The sequence below is a fragment of the Crinia signifera genome, chromosome 19 (assembly GCF_055691185.1).
Source record: "Crinia signifera chromosome 19, ASM5569118v1, whole genome shotgun sequence".
In the NCBI taxonomy this organism is placed as follows: Eukaryota; Metazoa; Chordata; class Amphibia; order Anura; family Myobatrachidae; genus Crinia; species Crinia signifera.
Genome location: NC_139226.1, coordinates 61,978,492 through 62,004,519, shown reverse-complemented (window position 1 = coordinate 62,004,519; position 26,028 = coordinate 61,978,492). Strand labels below are relative to the sequence as shown.

The following is a 26,028-nucleotide window of genomic DNA, read 5'->3' as shown; positions in this document are numbered from 1 at the left end:
ACAAATCCCCATGATCCATCTGTTCAATGGTTAATTTAACACCACAAAATCTGCAGTTAATTAACATGGCCGGCGCTCCCTCCCCAAGAGCAGCAGCACTACACCTGTCTGTCATAATTACACACAGTGCACAATGTCAGGCGATTGCACAGAATAATGTAGCAGTGTACTTATCTGTCTACTCTACTGCAATGGATCCTCAGCGATCACCAGGGAAAACGCAGCCCAGAAGAAAACTTCCACTCTGAACTGCAATGAAATCCTCGTTCAGCTCCGCAGTATGGAGAGAAAGGGCGCCAGAACAGAAAGCAGGAAGAGACCAAGTCTCTGCTTCAGCGTGGAAGGAAGCCTATTGGCACTTTTTCCCCCTTCAGCTACTCCCACCAGTGTGTCTCCTCACCTCCAGTGTCTCCCCTCCTTCTGGGACCACTTGGAAGCGTCCAGCTGCGCTGGACTCCTGAAATAGGCTTCAACTCCCTTTCAGGATTTCAGGCTATAAACCCCTTAAAATGGTGGCTGCCATAGGGGGGGGGGGTCCGTCCCCCAAGATCCCCCCCTAAGCAGGGAGACGGTTCAGGACTCACCCCGGGGCCCAGGAAACCTCTCTGCTAAAGGAGGTTGAAGCGCTGTGCAGAAGACGCAGCGGCGTCTCTCTGCATACAGAGAGCTGACAAGACGCGCTTCTGTCTGCGCTCTCAGTGTGTATGAATTTCCTGTGGAAGTAACACACTGTGCCTGCACTAACTAGGGAAAATTAATAAAATAAAAAACACCTAGCTACTCTACACAAAATGGCTGCAGTCTGCAGCCAGTCAGCACAGCACCTTCTCCGGGGTGGACACATAAAACGAACTGTGGAACTCTGGGATACAGAAGGGAGGAGCCTGACTCTCAAAAAAGTCATTATAGGTCCTTGCTCCTGCGGAGCCTCCTACATCCCATGGTTGAGCTGTGTGACCAGGATGGACGAAAGAGAAATATATATTGGAATTTTTATATGTGTACATATTACTTTTATACATGTGAATTACATGAGTAGTTTGTCAGCTTATTGCTTGTGATATGGCATGTTTTACTTTACTTTGTATATGTTTTGTACATCGCTGTGGAAACTTTGTAGCACCTTGGAAAATGAAGAATAGTAAATAATAATAGTGTAAGGAATAGCTATTGTGGGCCACAACTGAGGGCCAATCCCATGTTCATGAGTTTTTCATAACTAGTTTAGACACTAGGGGTCTGATTCTGGTTGACTCGGTAATCTGCGAAGATCGCTGCTTACTGAGTCCGAGAGTGCCCGCCCCACCAAAAAAATGCCTCTCTCTCCAGTGCAGTGGTGTAGCCACCGTGAGGCAGACCCCATAGCTGCTTGGAGGAGCAGCACCAGCGGGGTCTGTGATGGGCGCCTGTCAGGTACAGCGAGCCTACACAGGGCACAGGCAGTGATGTGTCATTGCGCTGCGCTGAGCACTCTGCTCCATGTTCCCTGCCGAGATTGACAGTTGCTGGCGCCATATAGAAGGAGAATCGAGTTTGACATAGCAGCCTGCGGCTCAGTGACTGGTTGAGCATGCAGGCTGCAGGGAGAAGGAGTCATGGAGTTATTTACAGCCCGTCCTGCGTCTTCCACATGTACATAACAAAAGTAAGGCAGCACTTTGACACATTTTATATATATATATATATATATATATATATATATATATATACACACTTAACATCGGCACTCACCTTTCCTAGTTTTGGGGTGCCCTATGGCTTGTGACCACATTGTTTAAACAGACATTGTAGGGGCTCTGCACACACTAAATTAACTGATAATAAATAGTGGAGATTTGGTTCATGAATTGATCAATGCATTTAAGCCTGCAGCCCCCTTCACGGGACCCCACTTTTCTGCAGGTCCTAACACTATCGCTGAAAATGGCTACAATACACATAGCCATTTTCAGCGATAGTTTTAGGACCTGCAGAAAAGTGGGGTCCCGTGAAGGGGGCTGCAGGCTTAAATGCATTGATCAATTCATGAACCAAATCTCCACTATTTATTATCAGTTAATTTAGTGTGTGCAGAGCCCCTACAATGTCTATATATATATATATATATATATATATATATATATATATATATATATATATATATATATATATATATATATATATATATATATATATATATATATATATAGTAATAGGTGTTTTTCATCAAATGTTACAATACATTTGAAACATTGGTCTATGCTGCGACACCTATTACTATATTGGTATATACCTATTACTATATTACTATATAGTGGAGTTCCGGCCAATCCCTACAACTATTATATATATATATATATATATATATATATATATATATATATATATATATATATATAGTTGCATGTCCAAGTAATGTAATCACAAGTCCTCAGACAAACCAGCACCAGTCAACTTGTTTGCAAGTAAAAAATATTTATGTTCCATGAAAAGGATCCATTTTTTCAAAAAAGCCAAAGTCCAAACATCACATCACATGGCAATAACAGTTTTGTAGAAACATGCTCTCAGGTATACATTACGTATCCAGCTGCATTGGCCAAAAGAGAGTCCCTTAACGGGCCGTTTCGGCGTTACCCACGCCTTTCTCAAAAGGGAGATGAGAATAATGTTGCACACTGGGGTGGCTGGGAAGCCGCCTTAAGTAGCAAAAAGGTGTACACTCACCTGTCTGTCGATTGCCGCATCCCGGGACGCCGTACTCGCCGTCTTGCGGTCCACCGGAAAACCGGAAGTGACGTCAAACGCCAACTTCCGCGTTCCAGCTTGCGGGGACGGTTTTTTGGTTCCCTGGTGCCGGCTGGATGTGTCAGTTACCATGGCGATTAAGAAAACAAAGCTGAGGATACGTAATGTACCTACAGCAAGGAGCATATAACTGGAATTCACACACAACAACAAACAGACAAATACAAAGACAACACACTATGTACAAAACGGAGAGGATATGCATGATTAATATAAAAAAATAACTATATGGTACCGGATCGATCCATGTGCATAGCTACTCTAATCACTTGGAAAGATATACATTTTTATAGAATATCAAAACACTGTAGGATTATAAAAATGGAGCAAAGGTAAATTCTTCATTTAACCCTTCTGGGTTCATAGAGCGCAGTTCATGAATCCAGTAACCACCTCGTCGTAATGGTGGTATGCAATCAATAGGCATAAAAGTGAAGTCACTAATTTTGTGTCCACAATTTGCATAATGCCTTGCCACCGGTGGAGTGGTGGGTTCGATTTTTTGTAACGCTTTTTTAATGGAACTTCTGTGCATCGATACTCTCTCCTTGAGCATACGTATGGTCTTTCCAATATATGTCAAGTTGCACGGACAGGAGACTTTGTATATCACAAAACGTGTTTCACACGTCATACGATGTTTCAGTGAATATTGTTTCCCCGTCAACGGATGTAAAAAACTGTTAGCCATTGTGATGTATTTGCAATTTACACACTTTCCACAGCGAAAGGAGCCAGCTGTTTTCTGTAGCCATGATTCTTTGTGGCATACTCGAGGGCTAATATCGGTATAAACCATTCGCTGCTTGAGGTTGCGACTGCGTCGGTAACAAAACAGTGGGACATCCTGACAGACTTTGCCCAAGACTGGGTCAGTTTGAATAATATGCCAGTGCTTCTTGATTGCCATATGAATCTCATTAGACGCAATGGAAAATGTACTGGAGAAAGTCATCCTTGGTTTATATTTACTGGTTGCTGGTTTTAGGAGATCTGTCCTGGTTAGACTTTTAGCTCGTTGTCTAGCTAACCGGACTTCGCCAGTGTCATATCCCCTGGATCTAAAATCGAGGCACATTCTGTCCAGCGTATGCTCCAACTCCGCAATATCAGAGGTGTTGCGTACTGCTCGTACCATCTGAGAGTACGGCAGCCCTCTTTTAAGCGGCTGGGGGTGAAAGCTGTCTGCAGCCAGAAGAGTGTTTTTGTCCGTAGACTTTTTATAAAGGGTCGTGACGAAATTTCCATCTCTACAGTGTAGGGTGATGTCCAAATAATTAATACAAACAGAGCTAAATGCACATGTGAATCTGATCGATCCCGGTAAACCATTCAGATGATCGACAAATTTTAGCAGCTCGGCTTCAGTCCCAGTCCACACTATGAAGATATCATCGATGTAACGCGTATACATCGCGATATGTTTAGAAAAAATTAAATTCTGAATAATGTTAACTAGCTCATATTGATACATAAAAATATTGGCATACGATGGGGCCATATTGGACCCCATCGCAGTCCCGATACACTGCAAATAAAATGAATTATTAAACAAAAAATAATTTTTGTCAAAATTAATTCCATTAACAAAATCAAAAATTCCATCGGGGGACCCTCATAGTGTGGACTGGAACCAACCACACTGCGGACTGCCTCTAAACCTTCATCATGCATAATATTCGTATAGAGGCTGGTGACATCAAGTGTCACCAGCAGACACCCTTCAGGTGGATGTTTTAATTCATCGATTTTTTTCAAAAAATCGGTCGTATCTTTTAGAAAGTATGGACTACTCTTAACAACCGGTTGTAACAGGTAGTCGACATACTGCGACAAAGGTTGTCCCAAGGAACCTATTGAGGAAATAATTGGTCTCCCAGGAGGGGAGACCAAGGCCAGCCGGCACCAGGGAACCAAAAAACCGTCCCCGCAAGCTGGAACGCGGAAGTTGGCGTTTGACGTCACTTCCGGTTTTCCGGTGGACCGCAAGACGGCGAGTACGGCGTCCCGGGATGCGGCAATCGACAGACAGGTGAGTGTACACCTTTTTGCTACTTAAGGCGGCTTCCCAGCCACCCCAGTGTGCAACATTATTCTCATTTCCCTTTTGAGAAAGGCGTGGGTAACGCCGAAACGGCCCGTTAAGGGACTCTCTTTTGGCCAATGCAGCTGGATACGTAATGTATACCTGAGAGCATGTTTCTACAAAACTGTTATTGCCATGTGATGTGATGTTGGGACTTTGGCTTTTTTGAAAAAATGGATCCTTTTCATGGAACATAAATATTTTTTACTTGCAAACAAGTTGACTGGTGCTGGTTTGTCTGAGGACTTGTGATTACATTACTTGGACATGCAACTGTATTGATTATAACCTGGCACAGTCTGATTTCTCTGGAAGCGGGTGCGGTATAACCCCCACACATTATATATATATATATATATATATATATATATATATATATATATATATAATATATAATATATATATTTAGAGTTGTGCTGGCAGGAAACTTTTTTGGCTTGGGGGTGCAAATGTTATAGTTACGCCACTGCTCCAGTGTATCCCCTCGCACCCATGCAAGGCGGATGTATTATTAAAACAGATCCCCTCGCATGTGCCTGCAGCAGGAGAAATCATTCGATGGTCAAATGATTTCCCCTGGGCTCGCAAATATAAGTCAGTGGAGACTGACCTATATTTATAGGCTCCAGGACGAAGACAGGGTAGGGGGCTGACGTCATGTGACATTGGCCGCCTGTCCCCGGCATACTGCGTCATGGCGGCATTTGCATGGGGAAGCATATGAAACGCTGGGCGTTCCCATGTCCCAGTGCCGCCACCACCACCCCTGTCCTCCCCCATCCTGCCCCCCCCCCTGTGAAAATGCCACGCCAACTGTGCAGGTCCCACACAGAGGCCATGCACATGCACTTATGAGAACATGTGCATTCGCAGAGCTTCAACATCGGTCCCCTGTGCGAACACGTGGGGGAACAATGAAATCAGAATCAGGCCCTTGGGCCCTTTATAATATATTTTAATGATGTCCACAGATGCTTAATTACACCCATTGTCACCTGCATAAAACGAAGCTCATACATTGTAATGTTTCCACTCATGTATTATGTACTGTTTATGATTCCAGGGCTTCATGGAGCTCACGTATATGTTTTACGGCTTCTACAAGAACACAGCTGTGAATCTGACAGTTTTCTCCTACAACATCCCCCTGGCCTATCTCATAACCACCCTGATTTACTTCCTGCTCAGCCTTCTGTGGACTGTGGTTAGGTAAGGAAAAGCAGCAGGTGGCTCGCCAATCAGCAGTCTGGCGCAGAAACTGAAATGACGCCATTCTCATCCCTTGTACAGATTATTTGTGTAAGAATACAAGCACATAGTAATAGAAACATTTGGGAAATACTCTGGTCTTACTATAAATTGGGCCAAGTCTTCCATCCTTCCTCTTAAGGGTCAGACCCCTATCATACCCCATATTCCACTTCCATTACAGTGGGTTACCTCGTTTAAATATTTGGGTGTGTGGGTGTCTAATAATATGCAGGAATTTATCTCACTGAATGTAATGCCCCTCTTCGCCTATTTAAAAGATAAGATCAGGTTGTGGTCTAAACTTCCTCTGACATTAACTGGAAGAACTAATTTAATACAAATGATAGTGCAACCAAAATTTCTATATATATTTCAACAGGCCCCAATATATCTCCCAAATGCTATTTTTAAGAAACTTAACAGTATGGTCTCTTCCTTGATTTGGAGGAATAAGAGGCCTCGCATAAAATTAGATGTACTAACCAGATCCAAAGCATCAGGTGGTCTAGCACTTCCAAACTTTAGACTATATTATTATGCGGCTCAGTTATCTCATTTGAGACTATGGCTTCAGGAATGTCCCTCAGATTCCCTACCAAGCTTACTGGTTTATGAAATGAAACATGGACTTTCACCCGTCCAGACATTGTTTGGTGACATCTTTTCACATAAAAAGATACCACTTGTTATTCAGGCTCAAAAAATATGGAGAGAGGTACATGTTTTAATGAAGTTTCAGGATGTTGACCCAGACACTCCTTTATGGAATTTTCTAAATTATACAAAGCTTTCCTCCCTTGACCCTAAAGTGGTGCGGGGTGTTAGCGAAGAAATATCTGTGGGTCAGCTATATCAGGATGGAGTCTTAAAATCTTTTAATCAACTTAAAGATGAGTCTAATTTTACATCTATGTACTTCTTCAGATATTTGCAACTTCGTCACGCATTGTCTTTGCAGTTTCCTCAAGGCCCTCCTCATATTCGACCCTCTCCTCTAAAAGCATTTCTGTTAAAACTGGGCTATAAACGTGCACTCTCATGTTTATATAATTTTCTTCAAACATATCATCATACTAATGATTTACCAAACCTGCAGCAGAAATGGGAATTAGAGGTGGGTAGGCTGTCTGAGGTTGAATGGAATGAGGCACTTGTATGTCCTCGTAATTCCACTGCTTCAATTAGATTTCAACAAATTCAACTGTTTATTTTACACAGAACCTACCTGACTCCGGTTAGATTAGTACAATTTGGTGGAAGAACTTCTGATATATGTCCCAAATGTAAAAGTAACATAGGAACATTTTGGCATCTATTATGGGATTGTCCGGTGGTTAAACTATTTTGGACTAAAGTGCTTCAAGCTATATCTGTAACATGAATTCCCTTAAATAACTTAACACCAAGATTTTGCTGCCTTGGGGTATCTGATAAGGATGTCCTGGATAAACATTCTAGACAATATATAATTAATTTGTGTACATTGGCTAAGGTTTGCATAGCTAGACTCTGGATGGATTCATCAGGGCCTGATTTTAAGGCCTGGATTTCGTTGGTGAATGTAACAGTGTTACATGAGAAATATTTATATATTAATCGTAAGGCTGAATTTAAATATTATCGTATTTGGTCCCGATGGCTTTCATCAAAATATTCATCACTTAAGATATAACTTAATTAATAGTAGATCAATTTTTAACTCATGTTAATCTGGAAAAGACATATGTTCAAATGAAAAGATACTGATACTGTAAATTATATATATATATATATATATATATATAATATTTATTAATATTGTATTGCATTGTATTGATGTGTGTTTTTTTTTTATAATTTAATGAATTATTTGTTTATTATTTATTTATTTTTAATTTTTTAATTGGGTACTTGTTTCCTAGAACGGCCACAATCGTGAGTGATCGTGGCTCTTAATTAAGGGACACGATCCTCACGATGTGGCCGATTTTTAACAATTTTTTCCCTTTGATTGACAGAAATCGGGTCAATCGGTCGGTCGCGACCAATTAAAATCGGCCGCGATGCGACCGACCGATTGACCCGATTTTTCCATAGACTTCAATGTTAAAAAATCTTTTAACATTGAAATCGGGAGGATCTTGTCGGTCTTGTGCCATTATAATGGCACAAGATGAGATGGACTTGATTAAGTCCATCTCACATAGGGAAAAATGATAAAAAAGGTGAAATGGGCCAATATGACCCATTTCACATTTTTTATGTGCCCGCCATGACCCCACGATAGACGTCAACCCGAAGCGTGGCGAGCGCAGCGAGCCCGCGAGGGGCGGCGGTGCGCGTCCTCCGACCTTTTCATTCCCCTACTATCAACTAGGGCGTGGAGTGAGAATAGAATAGTGTGGCGAGCGCAGCGAGCCACCGAGCCCGAAGCGTGGCGAGCGCAGCGAGCCCCGCGAGGGGACGCGTATACCTGTGAAGTTATACGCGTCCCCTCGCGGGGCTCGCTGCGCTCGCCACGCTTCGGGCTCGGTGGCTCGCTGCGCTCGCCACACTATTCTATTCTCACTCCACGCCCTAGTGGATAGTAGGGGAATGAAAAGGTCGGAGGACGCGCACCGCCGCCCCTCGCGGGCTCGCTGCGCTCGCCACGCTTCGGGTTGACGTCTATCGTGGGGTCTAGCCCACTTAGTAACATTTGGGGGGGCAATTGAAAATAATCAAGTGAAAAAAAAAAAAAAATCGGGTGAAAAATCGGTCGGTCGGATCGGTCGCATCGCATGCGACCAAATCGCATGCGATGCGATCGATCCGATTTTTTATCTTACGACCACAACGATCTAAATCGTTGTGGCCGTGCTAGGAAACAAGTACCTTTAATTGTTTATTTATCTAATTATTTATTATTTTTTTACTTCATCTCCTCAAAATTTCAGTCGATAAATTTTGTTGTTTGCTATGTTAATCTGTGTATCAGAAATTTAATAAAAATCACTCAATTTAAAAAAAAAAAAAAAAAAAAAAAGAATACAAGCACATTAGTTACCTGCATTATTATGGCCAGTGCTATTTTTCAAAAGGAACCAGCAGGAACTCAGTTCCTGAACCTCTAATTAAATATGACATCATCAGGAACTGGGTTCCTGAACCTGTTCTGGGCTAAAATGTACTTTCCATAAGATACGTTTAAGTCCCCTGTCAGTGCCTTAGTTTAGAAATACCTCTCTCTCTGAGGTAAAAGCTCTTGACTAAAGGTCAGCATGTATCTATGGAGGAATATAAGGATGTTGTTAGGGCCTTGAAGATCTATGTTGTAAGGATGCTAGATGTCAAAAAGTTGGCAAATGAGGTTGGCAAATGATTGCTTAATGGATGACTGATGTAATACAGCACTTTTACATTGGGCCGGGGAAACTTATTCCTTAAGAATGGTGAGCACCAAGTAGGTAGCACGTTACTGTTACTCTGTGAGCCACCCAAAGAAGGAGTTCTGTAATATCCCCAGAGGGAGTTCTGTAACATCCCCCGAATACAGCGCCCCCATGGGACAAATGAGAAAGTTAGAATTATACATTACAGTTAAATCCTTTCTCTGAATCCACTGGGGGACACAGTGCACCAATGCATGGCCACTCTAATTATTCTCATAATCATGTACTAAAGTTATATGTTTCATTCAGGGACGACGTTGTGTTTCTCTGTATTCTTTAGTTCTAAGGGGCAGATTTATACCCCTTTAACACCAAAAACCCTGGTCGGACCCTGGTCTTTGTAAACTGGAGTTTCCAGGATCTGACCCTGCTTTATACCCCATTTACACAGCACTTCAACCTGGGTCGGACCTGGGTCTGCACCATTTACATACAGATAGTGCCAGGGGAACCAATGTCTTATACCTGCACCATTTACACTGGACCTGGGTCAGCCCTGCTTTTTCTTGTGGATGTCATTAAAAATGCTTGCTCGTTGCCAAGGGGGGTTGAAATTACTCATCAAGGACCAGCACTCGGTTCAATTGAAAAGATGCCGATTTGTATTTACAATACAGGCATGTTAGAAAAACAATGCAGAGAGCCGGCCCAACAGCTTTTTCAACCAGGGGGGTCCTGGTTTTCATCAGGGGTAACACATAGTAGGAGTTAGCCATATAAATACCTTACGAAAGGGCGCCAGTCCCTCCTTCATTGACCCTGTCAGCTGGTGCCTGCGGCGGGGTCAGCGGTGACTAACAGCCACGCTGGGGTTGCCGTCATGTAAGGTGACGCCAGCAGGGTATCCCCTGTAACCCTTGCCACTTTGTATCCGAGTTTCAATATTGATAGCAACGTTACATTTACACCCTTTATTTACAAAATATACCGCTCATCCAGACCAATTGATGTTACATTATCAGCAACAAGTGTCTGCTTATTGGACATACGGCTTCACTTTAACATCAGCAGACACTCTTGTTCTTGTTTCAGCAACAAGTGTCTGCTTATTGGACATACGGCTTCACTTTACCATCAGCAGACACTCTTATTCTTGTTTTCTCCAAGTTGCACAGTGCATACAAACAATTTGCATACACAACACCTGCCCATGCTGTGCTGCACAGACCGGAGCTTCTACTCCGTTCACTTAACATTAGATAGCTGCACACATACATTGAGTTACAGGGGCTACCCCCGATGACGTCACCTTACATGACGGCAACCCCGCACGGCGCGGCTGTCAGACACTGCTGACCCCGCCATAGGCACCAGCTGACAGGGTCAATGAAGGAGGAACTGGCGCCCTTTCTTAAGGTATTTATATGGAGGGGATGCTGGCTGCGGCTGCTGCTGTAACTCCCCCCTGCAGCCGCGGGTTCCCCGGGTCGAATGGGCTGTCATTGGCAGAGTCCCTGTGGCGGATGTAAACTACTATTTCGCCTCAGGGACCCCCGCCACTGACATCCCATTCGCCGCAGGGACCTTGCGGCTGCAGGGGAGAGTTAAGAGTTACAGCAGCTGCCACCAGCACCCCCTCCGTCTCCCCCCTCAGCAGCAGTAGACACCCCCCTCCTCCTGCAGCAGAGGGGACATCGCTGCACGTCGTGGAAGGACCCGCTGCGGGTGCCTCAACCCGCAGCGACCATTAACACTGGTCTCTACACGGGTCCTGACCGTGTTCTACCCAGGGCCTGGGTAGAGGACCCGTGTAAATGGACACGGCTTCACCCCATTTACACCGCCACAGATCCGGGTCTGACCCACCACTGACCCGGATTTTTCGGCGGTGTAAAAGGAGTATTATTAAGCTTGGAGAAGAGATAAACTGGAGATAAAGCGGAGAAAAGGTAAAAGGAGATAAAGCACCAGCCAATCAACTCTCAACTGTCTTTTTCAAACACAGCTGATTGGCTGTGCTTTATCTCCTTTTACCTTTTCTCCGCTTTATCTCCAGTTTATCTCTTCTCCAAGCTTAATAAATCTGCCCCTCACTCTGTTGTGTGGCTTGTTTAGGAGATTCTAAACTCACTGCAGCATAGAGATCTATAAGAGGGACAAGCATATATTGCTGGACATTATATAGTGGTATCATTGGGGTGGTGCCTCCATTTTCTTAATGCTGGAGGCTTGCCCAGCACTCCTGAAGATGTTGGGTTGAACCCATCCTTTGCCCATTCTCACTGCTGCTTGGTGATACCATGCAAGGGATGACACCCTAATGGCATAGCGGTACTATTTTTATGTCATACCCACCCTCCCCCAGGATTGTGTCACCTGGTGCAGCCCTCCCACAATAGTGTCCCTCAATGGATTCAAAGATAAGTATGTATATGTAACTGGGCTACACATGGGGAGATGGGAACTATGGCACTTATTCAGGTTCATTCGTTCGCATGCACATACGCACGCAGTGCTACACTGCAAAACCGCTAGCACGCATCTTGCAGTCACGCCTATAAACTTGCCAACTCATACGTACGCACACATATCCCCAAAAAAGGTGTGGTCTACCACGGCGTGCAATCAGAAATGCTCGCACGCCCCACCACATTTCCACACGCACACGCACCACATTGTGCGTGCGAACATGTTTTCTGTGCGTAATGTTTTGCAGTATACACTTTTAAGCACGCAAGACACATGCACTCACCACATCAATCAATGATTTCACGCTTCTCAATTAAGTGGGATGGATGTAGACTTGATTCAATCTGCAAACCTCATTACTCACGCAGACAACCCCTTAACCTCGTTATTGTTTTCCATTAACGCATATTTCTACCTCAATAAAGTGTCTAATGTTCGATGTGTTGGTTTCTCATTACCTTTTTCGCGAATATGGTTGAATGTGTAGCGATGTCTATAATAAACACATGTTAGATACGCATATCACACACTAACAATATGGTGACACATGTCATTCGTCACAAATGTACAGACACACACTCATACACCTTTATGTTGTATCAGAATTCGCGTAAAATGACGCATATATGCTATTTAAATTTTCGCACTTCATTATCCAATACCGACTCGGCAATATTTTAGAAGGCTGGTTGATAGTTTGCCCACCATTGGCCAAAGTAGGGTCAGGAGTAGGCTGTGTGCTGGTCCCTGCCTGTGCTTGTGTTGGTGGTGGGTCAGCCTGCTTTTGCCTTTGCCACAGCTCCTCAGCTTGTCTGAGCCGTAGCATCAATACACGCGCATACTGTATATACAGGGCGTCTCCATGTAATGCATATTGTATGTATTGACGTGGTTATGTGTACGGTCTGCGTATTTTAATTTTCGCAAACATATTGTTCTGTGAAGATGGACTAATAAAGTTATTACATTACAATTTTTGTGACCAATCAGACACCAGGCAAACTTATATATGTGCCTGCAATTAATAACTGCGCCATTGCCAAGATGTCTTCTGGAAGGGCACCATCTTTTTCCCTGAGGGAGCTTGTGGCCCTGGTTCGGGTTATGGACCATCGGCTGGGTGGCAGGGGCCCCTGTGTGTCCAATGCAGAGAAGCGGCGGGCGTATAATGCAGCCCGCCGGCGAATCTTCTTTCGGACGGGCGTCAGGAGGACCTTAGGCCAGGTTGAGCGCCGGTGGTCCGACCTCCGCCGAAGGCAGCCGGAGCTGCTATGTTCTATTCGCCGCTACATTAGCCGATGTGAGTATTTTGTCATTGCTTTAAAAATGCGAAATATTATAGTGTTTATATAGCACTTTTGTAATTAATATTTCGTTGTGCATTAGTCTATGGGTATATTATGTCTATGCTATGTCGGCCTATATATGGGCTGCTAGGTTAATATATGGTTGTGTAGTGGTATATATGGGTAGTGTGTATATGTCCATATATGGATGTACATTAGTGTGCATTATTTTGATATAAATTATGTCCTAATAAAAAATGTCACCTTTCCCATATATATATAAAGTTTCTATGTTGTAATCTATACTAAATTATTCTTTCCTTTTTCCTTTCATATTCTGCCACCATCCCTGACTCCTGAACCATCATGGCCATTTCAGCTCAGGCCAGGGCACGCATCAGGGCCCGTCAGGAGGAGGCTGCGAGGGAGGCCATGGAGCAGGCCAGAGCTGCACGAGCCATGTCACCAGCCGCAAGCCCATCCACCTCCCACTCCCACACTTCCTCCCCCTCCCCTTCCCCCTCCCAGTCTGTGTGGTCAGAGACCTTGGCACCCCCTGGAGAGCACACCATATCCCCATCCACCTCCACCAGCCACACCTCCTCCCCCTCCGCTTCCCCCTCCCAGTCTGTGTGGTCAGAGACCTTGGCACCCCCTGGAGAGCACACCATATCCCCATCCACCTCCCACTCCCACACCTCCTCCCCCTCCCCTTCCCCCTCCCAGTCTGTGTGGTCAGAGACCTTGGCACCCCCTGGAGAGCACACCATATCCCCATCCACCTCCCACTCCCACACCTCCTCCCCCTCCCCTTCCCCCTCCCAGTCTGTGTGGTCAGAGACCTTGCCACCCCCTGGAGAGCACACCATATCCCCATCCACCTCCACCAGCCACACCTCCTCCCCCTCCCCTTCCCCCTCCCAGTCTGTGTGGTCAGAGACCTTGGCACCCCCTGGAGAGCACACCATATCCCCATCCACCTCCACCAGCCACACCTCCTCCCCCTCCACCACCCCTCCCCCCTTCAACCCACCACTACCCCCTTTTGAACCACCCTATTACTCCCCACCACCCTCCCCAAACCCCTCCCAAACCCCACCACACCCCAACACCTTGGACACGACACCCATCCCTCCAGCATCCCTCCTTTTGGCTCCATCCCCCAGCTACAGGCCAACCACCACCAGAGAGCAGGATGACAATGGCAGCCGTAAGTAAAGAATGTGCATAATGGTGACACCCAAAATGCAACACATTACCAAACACAACATACACATATGTGATGGCCACATCATTCTTTGTCCCACATATACACTGCAGTCCTAGGCTAACCTGTGGGGTCTTGTCCTCCAGGTTTAAACAGCACTGTTGGATTTGAATTGTGGTGTGTGGCCATGCCTCACCATGCCAGAAATTACAAGTTACAAACTTAGAAATTATCTTTTCCTTTATTTTAGAACAGTGTCTCCTATAGCAAACCATAATCTGTGGCAGTTTACAAAGGAGACAGTGATACAACAAACATGGTACTTACAGACAGTTAAAAGGCTGGAGGGCCCTGCTCAGAAGCTTACAATCTATAGGGGCAGGTCATAACATATCCTACAGTAGTGGTGTTGGAGACTTGTGGGCAAAGCTGTTATATAAGTGTAGTTCCCAGCATGATGAACCACATACATTTTCACACTGTTCTTTTAATAGTGTGTTAGGCAATGCTGAGGCATGCATGACTCAAACAGCTGTAGGCCCATGTACAATGTATTTGTGCAATTGGTGTGGTCTTCACAGTTAAATTGCAACTTCTTAGTTTTGCCAAATATACAGCAGAACTGCATTTATTACAGTACATTTACACAAGAATATTTTTCATTCTATCCAGAAACTGAAGAGAAGCAGCCAGATGCAGAACTTCTTGTGGCCTTCATACACCTCACCCTCCTCTACCTGGCCACACTTGTTGCTCAACTGCAGGCTCTTCTGCATCGTTCTTGATTTTTTGTTTGCTTTGTTATTAAAAAAGTAGGCTAATGTTATAAGTTGTGTGTGTTATTTTTACAACATATGCCATTCACCTTTTCACAACCACATCAGTGTAATGGTGCTTAGTCCCCCATAACCATTGTCAATACAGAGATAGTGAGGCACACCAATGTATGTGATATGATAAATGTTTATTTTGCTGTCAAAAATTATGTGAAAAGGTCTAATTGCTCCATAAAAGGCAGAGCAGCTCCATTAGTGTGCAGTCGCCATCATACATGTGTACACACACCAAGCAGCATCCCGTAGGTGACCATTGACCTCGCACCACAACACCTTCATGAGTTCATCTACAAGGATAGGAAAAGGCAAATCATTTAGAAATACATACTAGAAACCAATCATCACATGCAAACTAATGCTAAGCATCACATATATATTGGTGCAAGTAAATACGCACAAGTTGTGATAATGTATTTCAATCTATGTTATATGGTGACACATCAATCTGCCAATGGAAGATGGTTAGTAGTTGACAATATGTTGTAAATGAATGACACTACACCTACCTGAAAAAGCGGCCCACCACAGAGTCTCGGAGGGTGTGTCCTCGAACATTTTCAGGGTGTCTGTAGCGGCAGGGGGCAGTGTCGTGTGCCTCAGGTGGATGGACTTCCTCCTCGGGGAAGGGTACAGACCTCGTTACAGCTATGTTGTGTAACAAACAACACAACCCCACAATCTTTGCCACCATGGCTGGCGCATACTGGAGGTCACCACCAGTGCGATGGAGCACACGAAATCTGCCCTTCAAGAGGCCAATGGTGCGCTCCACGACTTGCCTGGTGCCGACATGGGCCGCATTGTATGTCTCCTGTGGGCCTGGTGTTGGTGAGCTGTAAGGAGTTAGCAGCCAGGGTGTGCATGGGTAACCGGAGTCACCCAAAATCCACGCATCACGTCCTTCCAACTCTTTCAATCTTTGCCATATCCTGGTTTGCCTAATGACATAGGAGTCATGGGCACTTCCAGGAAAGTTGGAGTTAAAGGCCAGGATCTGCATGGATGGGCCACACACCACCATCACGTTGAGGGAATGGAACATCTTACGATTACGGAAGATGTGCTCAGTACGTGATGGTGGCACAAATGGTACATGTGTCCCATCCACAACACCTATCACATTAGGGAAATCCACAATGTGTTGAAATTGCAGCTTGACCCTATCCAGGCAATCCCGGTCTAATGGCATGGCCATGAAGTGCCCCTTGCGTCGAAACATGGCCAACATGATACGCCTCAGGATCCTACTGAAAGTAGGTTGGGAAACTCCTGCAAGCACTGCCACCACTTGCTGGAATGACCCTGAGGCACAAAAATGCAACACCGCCAACCACTGTGTGAGAGGCGGAATTGCTGTTGGGAGCCGGTGACTGCTTTCAAGATCACTCTCTATTAATGAGAGAGTGTCTAGGATCACATGCGGTGGTAACCGGTACCTTGTTTGTACCTCATCATCCGGCATCCCAAAGAGGGTTACACGTGTGCGGAAGATTTGGGCACGCCCCAGCCTCCTTCCTCGAACAGGTGGAGGCACACGTTCTGCCTGTTGCTGCACACCCACCTCAATGGCCACCATTTGCATCTGGAAGTAAAAAGGTATTGTTGACAAAATGACCAAAACACACACAGACACACAGACTCACCCCACCAACAACACAGCAAATACATACGGGCAGAGGATGCCTGTAGAGATCCATACTCAATCCTAGTCCAACAAAAAAGGGCATGTATTGTAAGATGACCATTACCACACAAGCATCACATAACATTACCATCTCCTTAAGTAACAATCCACCCAAGTTAGGTATGATTGCATGACGTACCCCCTAGACATTTTGTATGATAATGACAGAGCACTGTACTATGATGTGTGGCTACACACCCAAAACATACTCCCACACCAAAAAATAAACAGCTGCACCTGTAAACACCACACACCAATGTCCGGTGAGCTGTGATTTACCTTAATATACTACTGAGGAAAGCAAGAATTGGGCACAGTACTTGACCACTAATCCAATCCTAAAGCAAAAATAGACAATACAAATAGCATTACAATGTGCCCCATTAACAATGACACCAGTATAAACCATCAGTGCAGAGATGCATAGTAACATTACAGATGGAATGTTCTGTATGCATGGCACACCTTTAAGGCAAAATGTGTCATGCAATAGAAAGATTGACAACATAACACATGGCAATATTTGGTACTCTATAAAAATAGCAACAATACTTACACAGTGTGCTCCTGAAACATACGCGAATACCGTTGAACTATACATCAGCCGCAAGCAAACTCAACAATCGCCATATTTATAGGCACACACCATGATTGTGGATAACCACACAAATGATGCGCAAGCAAACACGCACTAAACACTGGCATGGATTGAGAATGACACATTCCAATTTAATGAATCCACAGTGCACATTAGAACAAAAAAAAATACGGTTGCCATGCGCTTAATAACTTACACATGTGAGGACGCCCCAAAAGATAGTGGTGGATAAGTTAGACATGTGGGAACGCACCAAAATAAAGTGATGGACGTTAGCAAACCTAAAGAGCCATGTTGCCAGGTTTTCACTGCTAACGCACGCGTGCTCGCGCGTTTGTGAAAATTAGCTGGCGTCCGAAAAAAACAATTAGCACACGAGCCAGCCTACAAATGGACACATGAGTGCATAGCACATTTGGCAGCTCAATGAGTTCTGATTCAGAGGGAGACGTTACCTCAGACCACGAGGCTATCATTGAAAGACTCACTGCCATCACTGAAGCCCTCATGGAGAGGAGAAGAGGAGAAGAAGGGGAAGGCTCATCCTCATCCTCACAGCTAGCTATTCCAACACACTCTGCACATCAGTCCGTGGGTGCTGCAGTGGCAGGTCAAAGTGCTGGGGGTCCTACAGATGTGGCTAACCGAAGCCGCAACACCCCTTTCACTAAAATTGAATTGGGCATTTTAGTGCCTAAAGCCAGAGACCTCATCGAATTTGGCCCAAAAAAAATGAGCACCAATGCCAAGGATAAGGTGTGGCAACAAATCACAGACGACATCAATGCCATCTCTCCTCAGGCCCGTGATTGGCAACATGTGAAGCGCAGGCAAGTGTGATATGGTGTGTGTGTGTGTCTGTGTGTGTCTGTGTGTGTGTGTGTGTGAGTGTTGTTAAGTGTATATGGGTGTTTTTTTAAACAATAACAAATGTAGAAGGCATGGGTATGTGGATGTATGTGCAGCTGAAAAGAGAGGTAGTATCACCACATGTGGAATGTCTGCAAAATAGTGGTAATGGTTACACTTTCAGGGGTGAAGATGACAAGGTGTTTCTTATGTGTAATGGCATGTAGTGCATGTGTAAATAAAGTAAATGTGTCAGTGTTACAATGCTAATGTAGTGTAATGCTTGGAAGAAGGTATGACATTTATATGGGCAGAAATTGAACCATGTGCATCATAACCCGGTGGACATATATAGACATGTTAAATGCAGACATATATGTATCATTTTTGATTAATATTTTGCAAACATTTATGCAGGTGGCAAGATTTCAAATCACGCCTTAAAAGGAAACTGTCCAACAGATGGACAGCAAGCCAAAAAACAGGTGGAGGAAATCTCCCTGACCACCTCCAGCTTACGTCACTGGAGGAACTGGCCCAGGACTGTATTTCCCAGGAGGAGATTAAAGGTGTCTCCAGCATGGACAGTGAATTGGGGCCAGATGAGTTTGGCGCAGATACTGCCGGTAAATGTGAAATTGAAGTGGCACACTATAGATTGACAGGTGTATGAGCAACATCTGATATTTTCTTGTCTGTTGTTTCTTCACAGATGACAACACTGAGGCTGACGCTTCTGCTCCTCCACCACCACCACCACCATCAACAACTGAAAGCAATGGTGGTCAAGGAAAAACAGCAGCTGAGAACATTTCCCTTGCACATGTACTGCAGGACATACGTGAGCAGGGCCGCACCACTATGGAATGCCAGGATCAAATGCTGCAGGTGGTTGTGAAAATGGCACACAGTCTCGAGGGCCTCCACCATGAAGCCAGACGCTTCAATGACCATATGGCCACTGAAGTATCCTCCACTCGGCCCACACCAGCAGCTTCGACCTCACAGGGTGAAGGTCAGAATGCACCCCCACTTTTGCGTACACGCAGGTGTGGTAGACCCACCAAAGGGGGAGTCCAGAAGCGACCGCGAAAATAAAATGTTTTTTTTTTTTCTTTATTAGTATTTTTGTATTTTTGTTTATTTTCAATTTTTTTATGTTTCCCTTTTTGTGGGTACAAATTCTGTTCCTTTTAATTTTTGTTTAATGCTGTAGTATATGCAAATAAAAATATACTCACATTGAGCATGCGTTGTCTTGTGATTTTACGCAGATATATTAGATATATGTTGTATATGTGAGTTGACACATGTCGACTCATGTTGACAGTGCTAACATGCTACACATGGCAGAGTGAAAATGTACATAAAGGTGTGTTAGATAAGGGCAATTAATACATGTGTTAAGTGCATTTGCATTTGTGCCTTACAATTCACCCAAACATCGTAATTTTAATGTGTCTGTTAGCTCCTGTTTGGTTTGGTGATGCAACCTGAAGTGGAGCTGAGTTAACTAATTGGAACAAACAACCAATAATTGCGCACAATGGGGGTCAGGTGCTAATAACTTCCACATTTCGCAACTGTGTTTTAAGCGTACGAACGAGCAGTTCACAAGAAGTATGCTATGCGAAACTGAAAACCTGCTTTAAGCTTACGAAAGTTTGTGAGCTTGTGTGGGAACAATCCGTGTTGCAGTAATGCGAAACCAAACCCACCACTCCAAGTGAACGCCCAGGTGTACGCCCAGTTTTGCTCATTATACTGGACGCGCCCATACAAACGCCTACATCACGCCTACTGGGTAATCTTTCGCTCGGACGGCAGAAACCGCTTGGAAGATTGCTTGCGAATAGGAATGTAGCAGTTTGCACATGCGCTGTGCGTACACTGCACATGCGCAATGACAGTAGTTGGTTGATGCGTGCGTTTGTGCATGCGAACGTGTCAACGTGAATAAGGGCCTTTATGCGGAGCAATCTGTCATTGCCACTGTTCTCAATAGAGAGAACACGCTCCAAGACAAGATATTTCAAGCATGCTTGAAATATCTAGCCCGGCGATAGCGACGTATGGGGTAGCGCATCCCTATCACTCTGGGCCCTACACACACAGTGATTTGTGCTTTCGTTTTTAAGCAATCTCGTCAGATTGCTTAGAAAATACTGTTATTTGTCAGGTGTTTCTACAGTTTCAGTGGCAATGACAATATTCCAGCTAGTAAAACAATGATAAATAGTTTTAAAGGGTTGGGCTCCTAGCTGTGTTTTAATATCTTTACAATATATATAATGCATGCTTATATTAGTTGAGCTAAAGCAATCACTAGATCAATATACTTTCAATGTGTCATTTGACTCATTTCAGATCTGTTCAGGGTTTAAAGCAGAGTCTGGTAACACAAGATGCTTCAATGACCAATTACACTGATAAAGTGTTTGCAGGCTGGGATTTCTGCATGAAAGATGAGAAAATCATAACGCTGAAACAGAAGAGTATCCAATATGAGCTGAAGGTAAGAACACCGTATTAGGACATAGATGGCCATATAGTCAGTGAACAGGGCTGATGCTAGGGTGTCCGGCGCCCTCCTGCAAACCATACATTTTGCGCCCTTTCACATTGCCATTGCAACAAGCTGCAGCCCGATTGTGGGAGCGTATGGAACATGCGATCCTATGGAGGATCTCGGGTGCATGTACATGTATGCATACACCATCTCAGTGCTGTGTCCTCAAAATGTTGCAGGCGCTAATGGTGCCCATACACGCTGCGAGAATCGCATACGTTATGGGCTAGATCGCATCGCACGGCATGCACGCAATGTGTGTGCGATGCGATCCGAAAGCAGTACAAAAAGTATGTGCAGCACTTTTTCTACTGTGCGATGCCCGCAGGAGCGCACATCGCATCGCAGGCTGCTATTGCAGCGCGTATGGCCACCTTTAGGCACATAACCCAGTCCATTATTTAAAAAGTGTCTAAATGAATATAAAAAATCTACAATTATTAAAAAATGTGTTATAAACATGTATAATAAAAGACTCACTGTTCTTTTGCTGTTTAACTCTTGTGCAGTCCCTCCTCTTCTATCTGCGTAGGCAGGACGCTGAGGACGCCGTTACACCCCTCTCGTGACTGAGGGGGAAAGGAGGGGAGGAGGAGGAGGAGATGGAAGAAGAGGAGAGGAGATAGAGGGGGCGGAGTGCTGAGGACTGGCAATGGCAATGGCACTGGCACAGCACACTGAGAAGAGGGAAGGAAGGGTGACGCTGCAGCCTGTTTGTCATTTGATTGACAGCTGACAGGCGCAGGGAGCAATGGGTAGGGGGCGGATCCGGACATGACATGTCATCCAGGCATTCACAGACAGCGCTACATGCCTCAGCGCCAGGGGCAGATCCAGGATAAAATGACAGGGGGGGCACCATGATAAAAGAGGGTTTAGGTGGGGGAGGGGCGGTGTTAGTAATGCCAGTGTGCATGCAAAGAGAGCGGCAGAGAGAGGGTGGGAATAGGATTAAAAATAGGCCCTGGCATTTAAAGTACGCAGGCTCACCATGGCGACAAAAGTGAAGGATGCAGTTGTGCGCGCGCTCCGGAAAAGGGGGTGTGGCCACTCAACAAGGAGCATGTCCTTGAGTGTAGTGTACAACACTATATACAACTTCTACACATTATGCAACAAAATACTAGACCCCACTATACTTGCCCCTACACATGATGCCAAATGGAATGAGCCAAAATTCACATAATACCACATGGATTGAGCCAAAATTCACATAATGCCACACGGATTGAGCCAAAATTCACATAATAACACATGGATTGAGCCAAAATTCACATAATGCCAAATAGATTGAGCCAAAATTCACATAATGCCACATGGATTGTGTCAAAATTCACATAATGCCACACAGATTGAGCCAAATTCAAAAAATGCCACGCGGATTGAGCCAAAATTCACATAATGCCATTAGGATTGAGCCAAAATTCACATAATGCCACACGCATTGAGCCAGAATTCATATAATGCCACACAGATTAAGCCAAAATTCTCTATACGCTTCATAAACAGGGACATTGTCCATCAAAGGCGCTCATTTAACATTTACACCATAATATCCATTACACGTTAAGTTACATGCCATTATGTCCATAATGTATTATGCCAAACACCATAATGCCTATTAAAAATTATGCTACATAAGTGCTGCTTATCTACATGCTCATTGCCAAGGGTTCCATGCTCATTGCCAGAGGTTCCATGCTCGTTGCCATGTGGGATTACATGCTCATTGCCAATGTAGAATACATGCTTGCGGTAAATGGGGGACAGTCGCCGCCAGGCAGAAGTGATAGCCACTGATAGTGGCAGAGCCTGGCTGTATTCAGAGCACTGCAGGTCCCGGCTATTTGAAATAATACCCCTTTCACACCAGAAAATGCATTCCCAGTTTGGCCCCCTTTACACCAGCCTAGTCCCTGCATTTCCTGGTGTGAGGGGGAGAGAAAACCACCCCTCCCCCTCTTTAACCGGCTATATCTTCAGAACCAACTGACCCATTTACATGAGACAAGTATCATATTGATTTGAGTGGGCTTTGAATGATTTTGGTCCAGTGAAACTGAAACGTTTGGTTCCAGAGTAATCTGCCATCAAAGAACATAATCAGCCATGAAATTACATTTCAAAAATAAAAAAATCGGTTTACATGCAATATCTCTGGAACCGATTGATATCATATTGAAGGCCCAGCGATTTGGAATTGAATGAGATCAACCACAAGCTTCTGCGATGCCAGGGAGCGAACTGGCAGCCGTCGGAACTAGGTGGGAGTCGGAATTGCCGGGTCCCATATTATCCTATGGGGAAAAAACATTACAGCTTCGCCAGGCGATATCTTTGGTTCCCGGGGGGGCTAGAGACACGGGGCTGGGCTCGTTGGAAAGCCCTGGTCCTCAGCTACAAAATGAATCGACAGGGGGGGCATGTGCCCAGGTGCCCCTCCCCCCTCCGAATCTGCCACTGCAGTCAGCGCAAGTGTCCGTGAGGAAGAGGGGGCAGGTGCCGGGAGGAGGACAGTGTGTGCGCGGTGCAGGGAGCTGCTCAGCCTCTCCATACTGCCGCCTGCTGTCAGACAGGCACTGTGGGCGGCGTGCAGGCTGTGTGCACTCGCAGTGCAGGGAGCAAATCTTTATACTGCCGCCCACCAGCTGTCAGACAGGCTGAGGCAGCTTTAGCAGAGCAGGGAGGGAGACCGCGCCTTTTCAGCATGGCGCCTCCCTGCTTTGCAGGAGCTGCTGAGTGGGTAGCGCCGGCTCTGTCAGTGAAATTGGCTTAATATTGGCATGTATTTCAAATCTATCAAATTACTTCATTTATATTTGCGTTTAGACTGCATCATATCATCAGATTACCATATTTGATTTTAAATGCAATTGACTTATGTATTTGATAGGTGCACAATTGGGGGAAATTTACCACGATGCCAGGGAGCGAACTGGCAGCCGTCGTAACTAGGTGGGGGGTCGGAATTGCCGGGTCCCATATTATCCTATGGGGAAAAAAACATTACAGCTTTGCCAGGCGATATCTTTGGTTCCCGGGGGCTAGAGACACGGGGCTGGGCTCGTTGGAAAGCCCTGGTCCTCAGCTACAAAATGAAATGACAGGGGGCTCGTGCGCAGGTGCCCCCCCCCCCCCCCCCCCCGCCGAATCTGCCACTGCAGTCAGCGCAAGTGTCCGTGAGGAAGAGGGGGCAGGTCCCGGGAGGAGGACAGTGTGTGCGCGGTGCAGGAAGCTGCTTAGCCTCTCCATACTGCCGCCTGCTGTCAGACAGGCACTGTGGGCGGTGTGCAGGCTGTGTGCACTCGCAGTGCAGGGAGCAAATCTTTATACTGCCGCCCACCAGCTGTCAGACAGGCTGAGGCAGCTTTAGCAGAGCAGGGAGGGAGACCACGCCTTTTCAGCATGGCGCCTCCCTGCTTTGCAGGAGCTGCTGAGTGGGTAGCGCCGGCTCTGTCAGTGAAATTGGCTTAATATTGGCATGTATTTCAAATCTATCAAATTACTTCATTTATATTTGCGTTTAGACTGCATCATATCATCATATTACCATATTTGAATTTAAATGCAATTGACTTGTATTTTGGTAAATTTCCCCCAATTGTGCACCTATCAAATACATACCTGGATATGGCATATTCGTAGGCAGTCATATGCAAATATGACTGCATACACGTATTTTCGGCATTTACTTTGACGAAAATACGCTAATTTATATACTTATACATGGCACATTCGTATTCTTATTTACAAATACAAATGCATTCCCCTTTAAAAGAAAATGAGTAGGAATCACCATCAAATGGTGATTCCTAATTTACTAAGCAGTCATATATAATATACGCCCGCTAATTGCCACAAAAATAAGCCTGGAAAATACAACTAATTTTCTAGGTGTATTTGGCAGAAGCCTGCATGGATCAGTCAAATCCGTGCAGGCTTCAGTGTTAAAAAAAATGTTAAGGTGGACAATCAGGAGCCGACTTTCCAAAAGTTGCCACTTGATTGGCCGCTAGGCAAAGAATAGCACTATTTATGGTGAGAAGCGCAAACAAATACATTCAGCCACCGGCGGCCAATTAAAATGCTTTTGAGCCAATCAGAGCTTGCGTACCGGCAGCCAATCAGAGCGGCTGCTGGTACGCGAGCTCTGATTGGCTCACCAGCCGGTGCTGCATTTTAATTGGCCACCGGCATCCTGAGTTGAAGAAGACTGTGCTCCAGGACCTCCGGGCTGCAGCTCAGTGGAAGAGGAGATGGGGGAGCAGGAGCTGGGTGGTAAGTCAAGTCAGGAGGGGGGGGGTCTGGACTGACTTGGTGCCCCATCACACAGGGGCACCTGAAATAGTCCTGGGCTTCAGCCCGGACAGGGTTAATCCTGGAGGGGGGACCCCTTTATTGGGGGGGTCCCCACTCCCCCACGGTCCCTGCCCGGGGTGACCGGTCAGGGGTGAATGTTTTGGTTGGGGGAACTTTCCGCAGGCTGTAGCATTACCCTGCGGGCTGGTTGGGCCCAGTGCTGGTTCACAAAATACGGGGGACCCCTACTCCTATTGTCCCCCTTTGTTTGGGAAACAGGACCAGCCCTTGAGCCTAGTGCTGGTTGTAAAAATGTTGGGGATCCCCTAAAATTTTTCCCTGAATTTCTAGACCAGGACCGGCTCTTTGAGTAAATCTGCCCTACAAACAGAGCCCCTCTCGTTCAGTCCACCAGCTCACCATATCAGAAAAACCCGGTGGAGCTGACGACGCACAACCGTTCACGCGCTTGCGCGTCTCATTGCCAAGAATAAGACAGCAGACCTGGTGCATGGCCGTAGTTGTGCCAGGTCCCTGTCCAACGAGAGTGGCTTCATCTGTATTTTTGATTCATATTTTCACGAAAATACAACCAATGCAGGTCGTATGAATTCGTACCCGGTATCGGTCATATTTCAGAATCTTAGTAAATTTCCCCCATTGTGAAATGTGACATTGGGGGGGTATTCGATTCAATAGTGTTTTTTAATCAGATCTTTTTTACTGACTTTTGTCTGTACAGAGGGTAATATATTTT

At 45.3% G+C, this 26,028-nt stretch overlaps 1 protein-coding gene across 1 annotated transcript in view; it reads left to right on the top strand.

Moving 5' to 3' along the window:
* Positions 1-26,028, top strand: part of TMC4 (transmembrane channel like 4) — a 94,037-nt gene that overhangs the window by 41,374 nt on the left and 26,635 nt on the right. The window contains exons 6-7 of the mRNA XM_083161503.1: positions 5,937-6,082; positions 20,771-20,918. Coding sequence (XP_083017629.1) covers positions 5,937-6,082; positions 20,771-20,918 — 294 coding nt within the window. The remainder of the gene's footprint in view (positions 1-5,936; positions 6,083-20,770; positions 20,919-26,028) is intronic.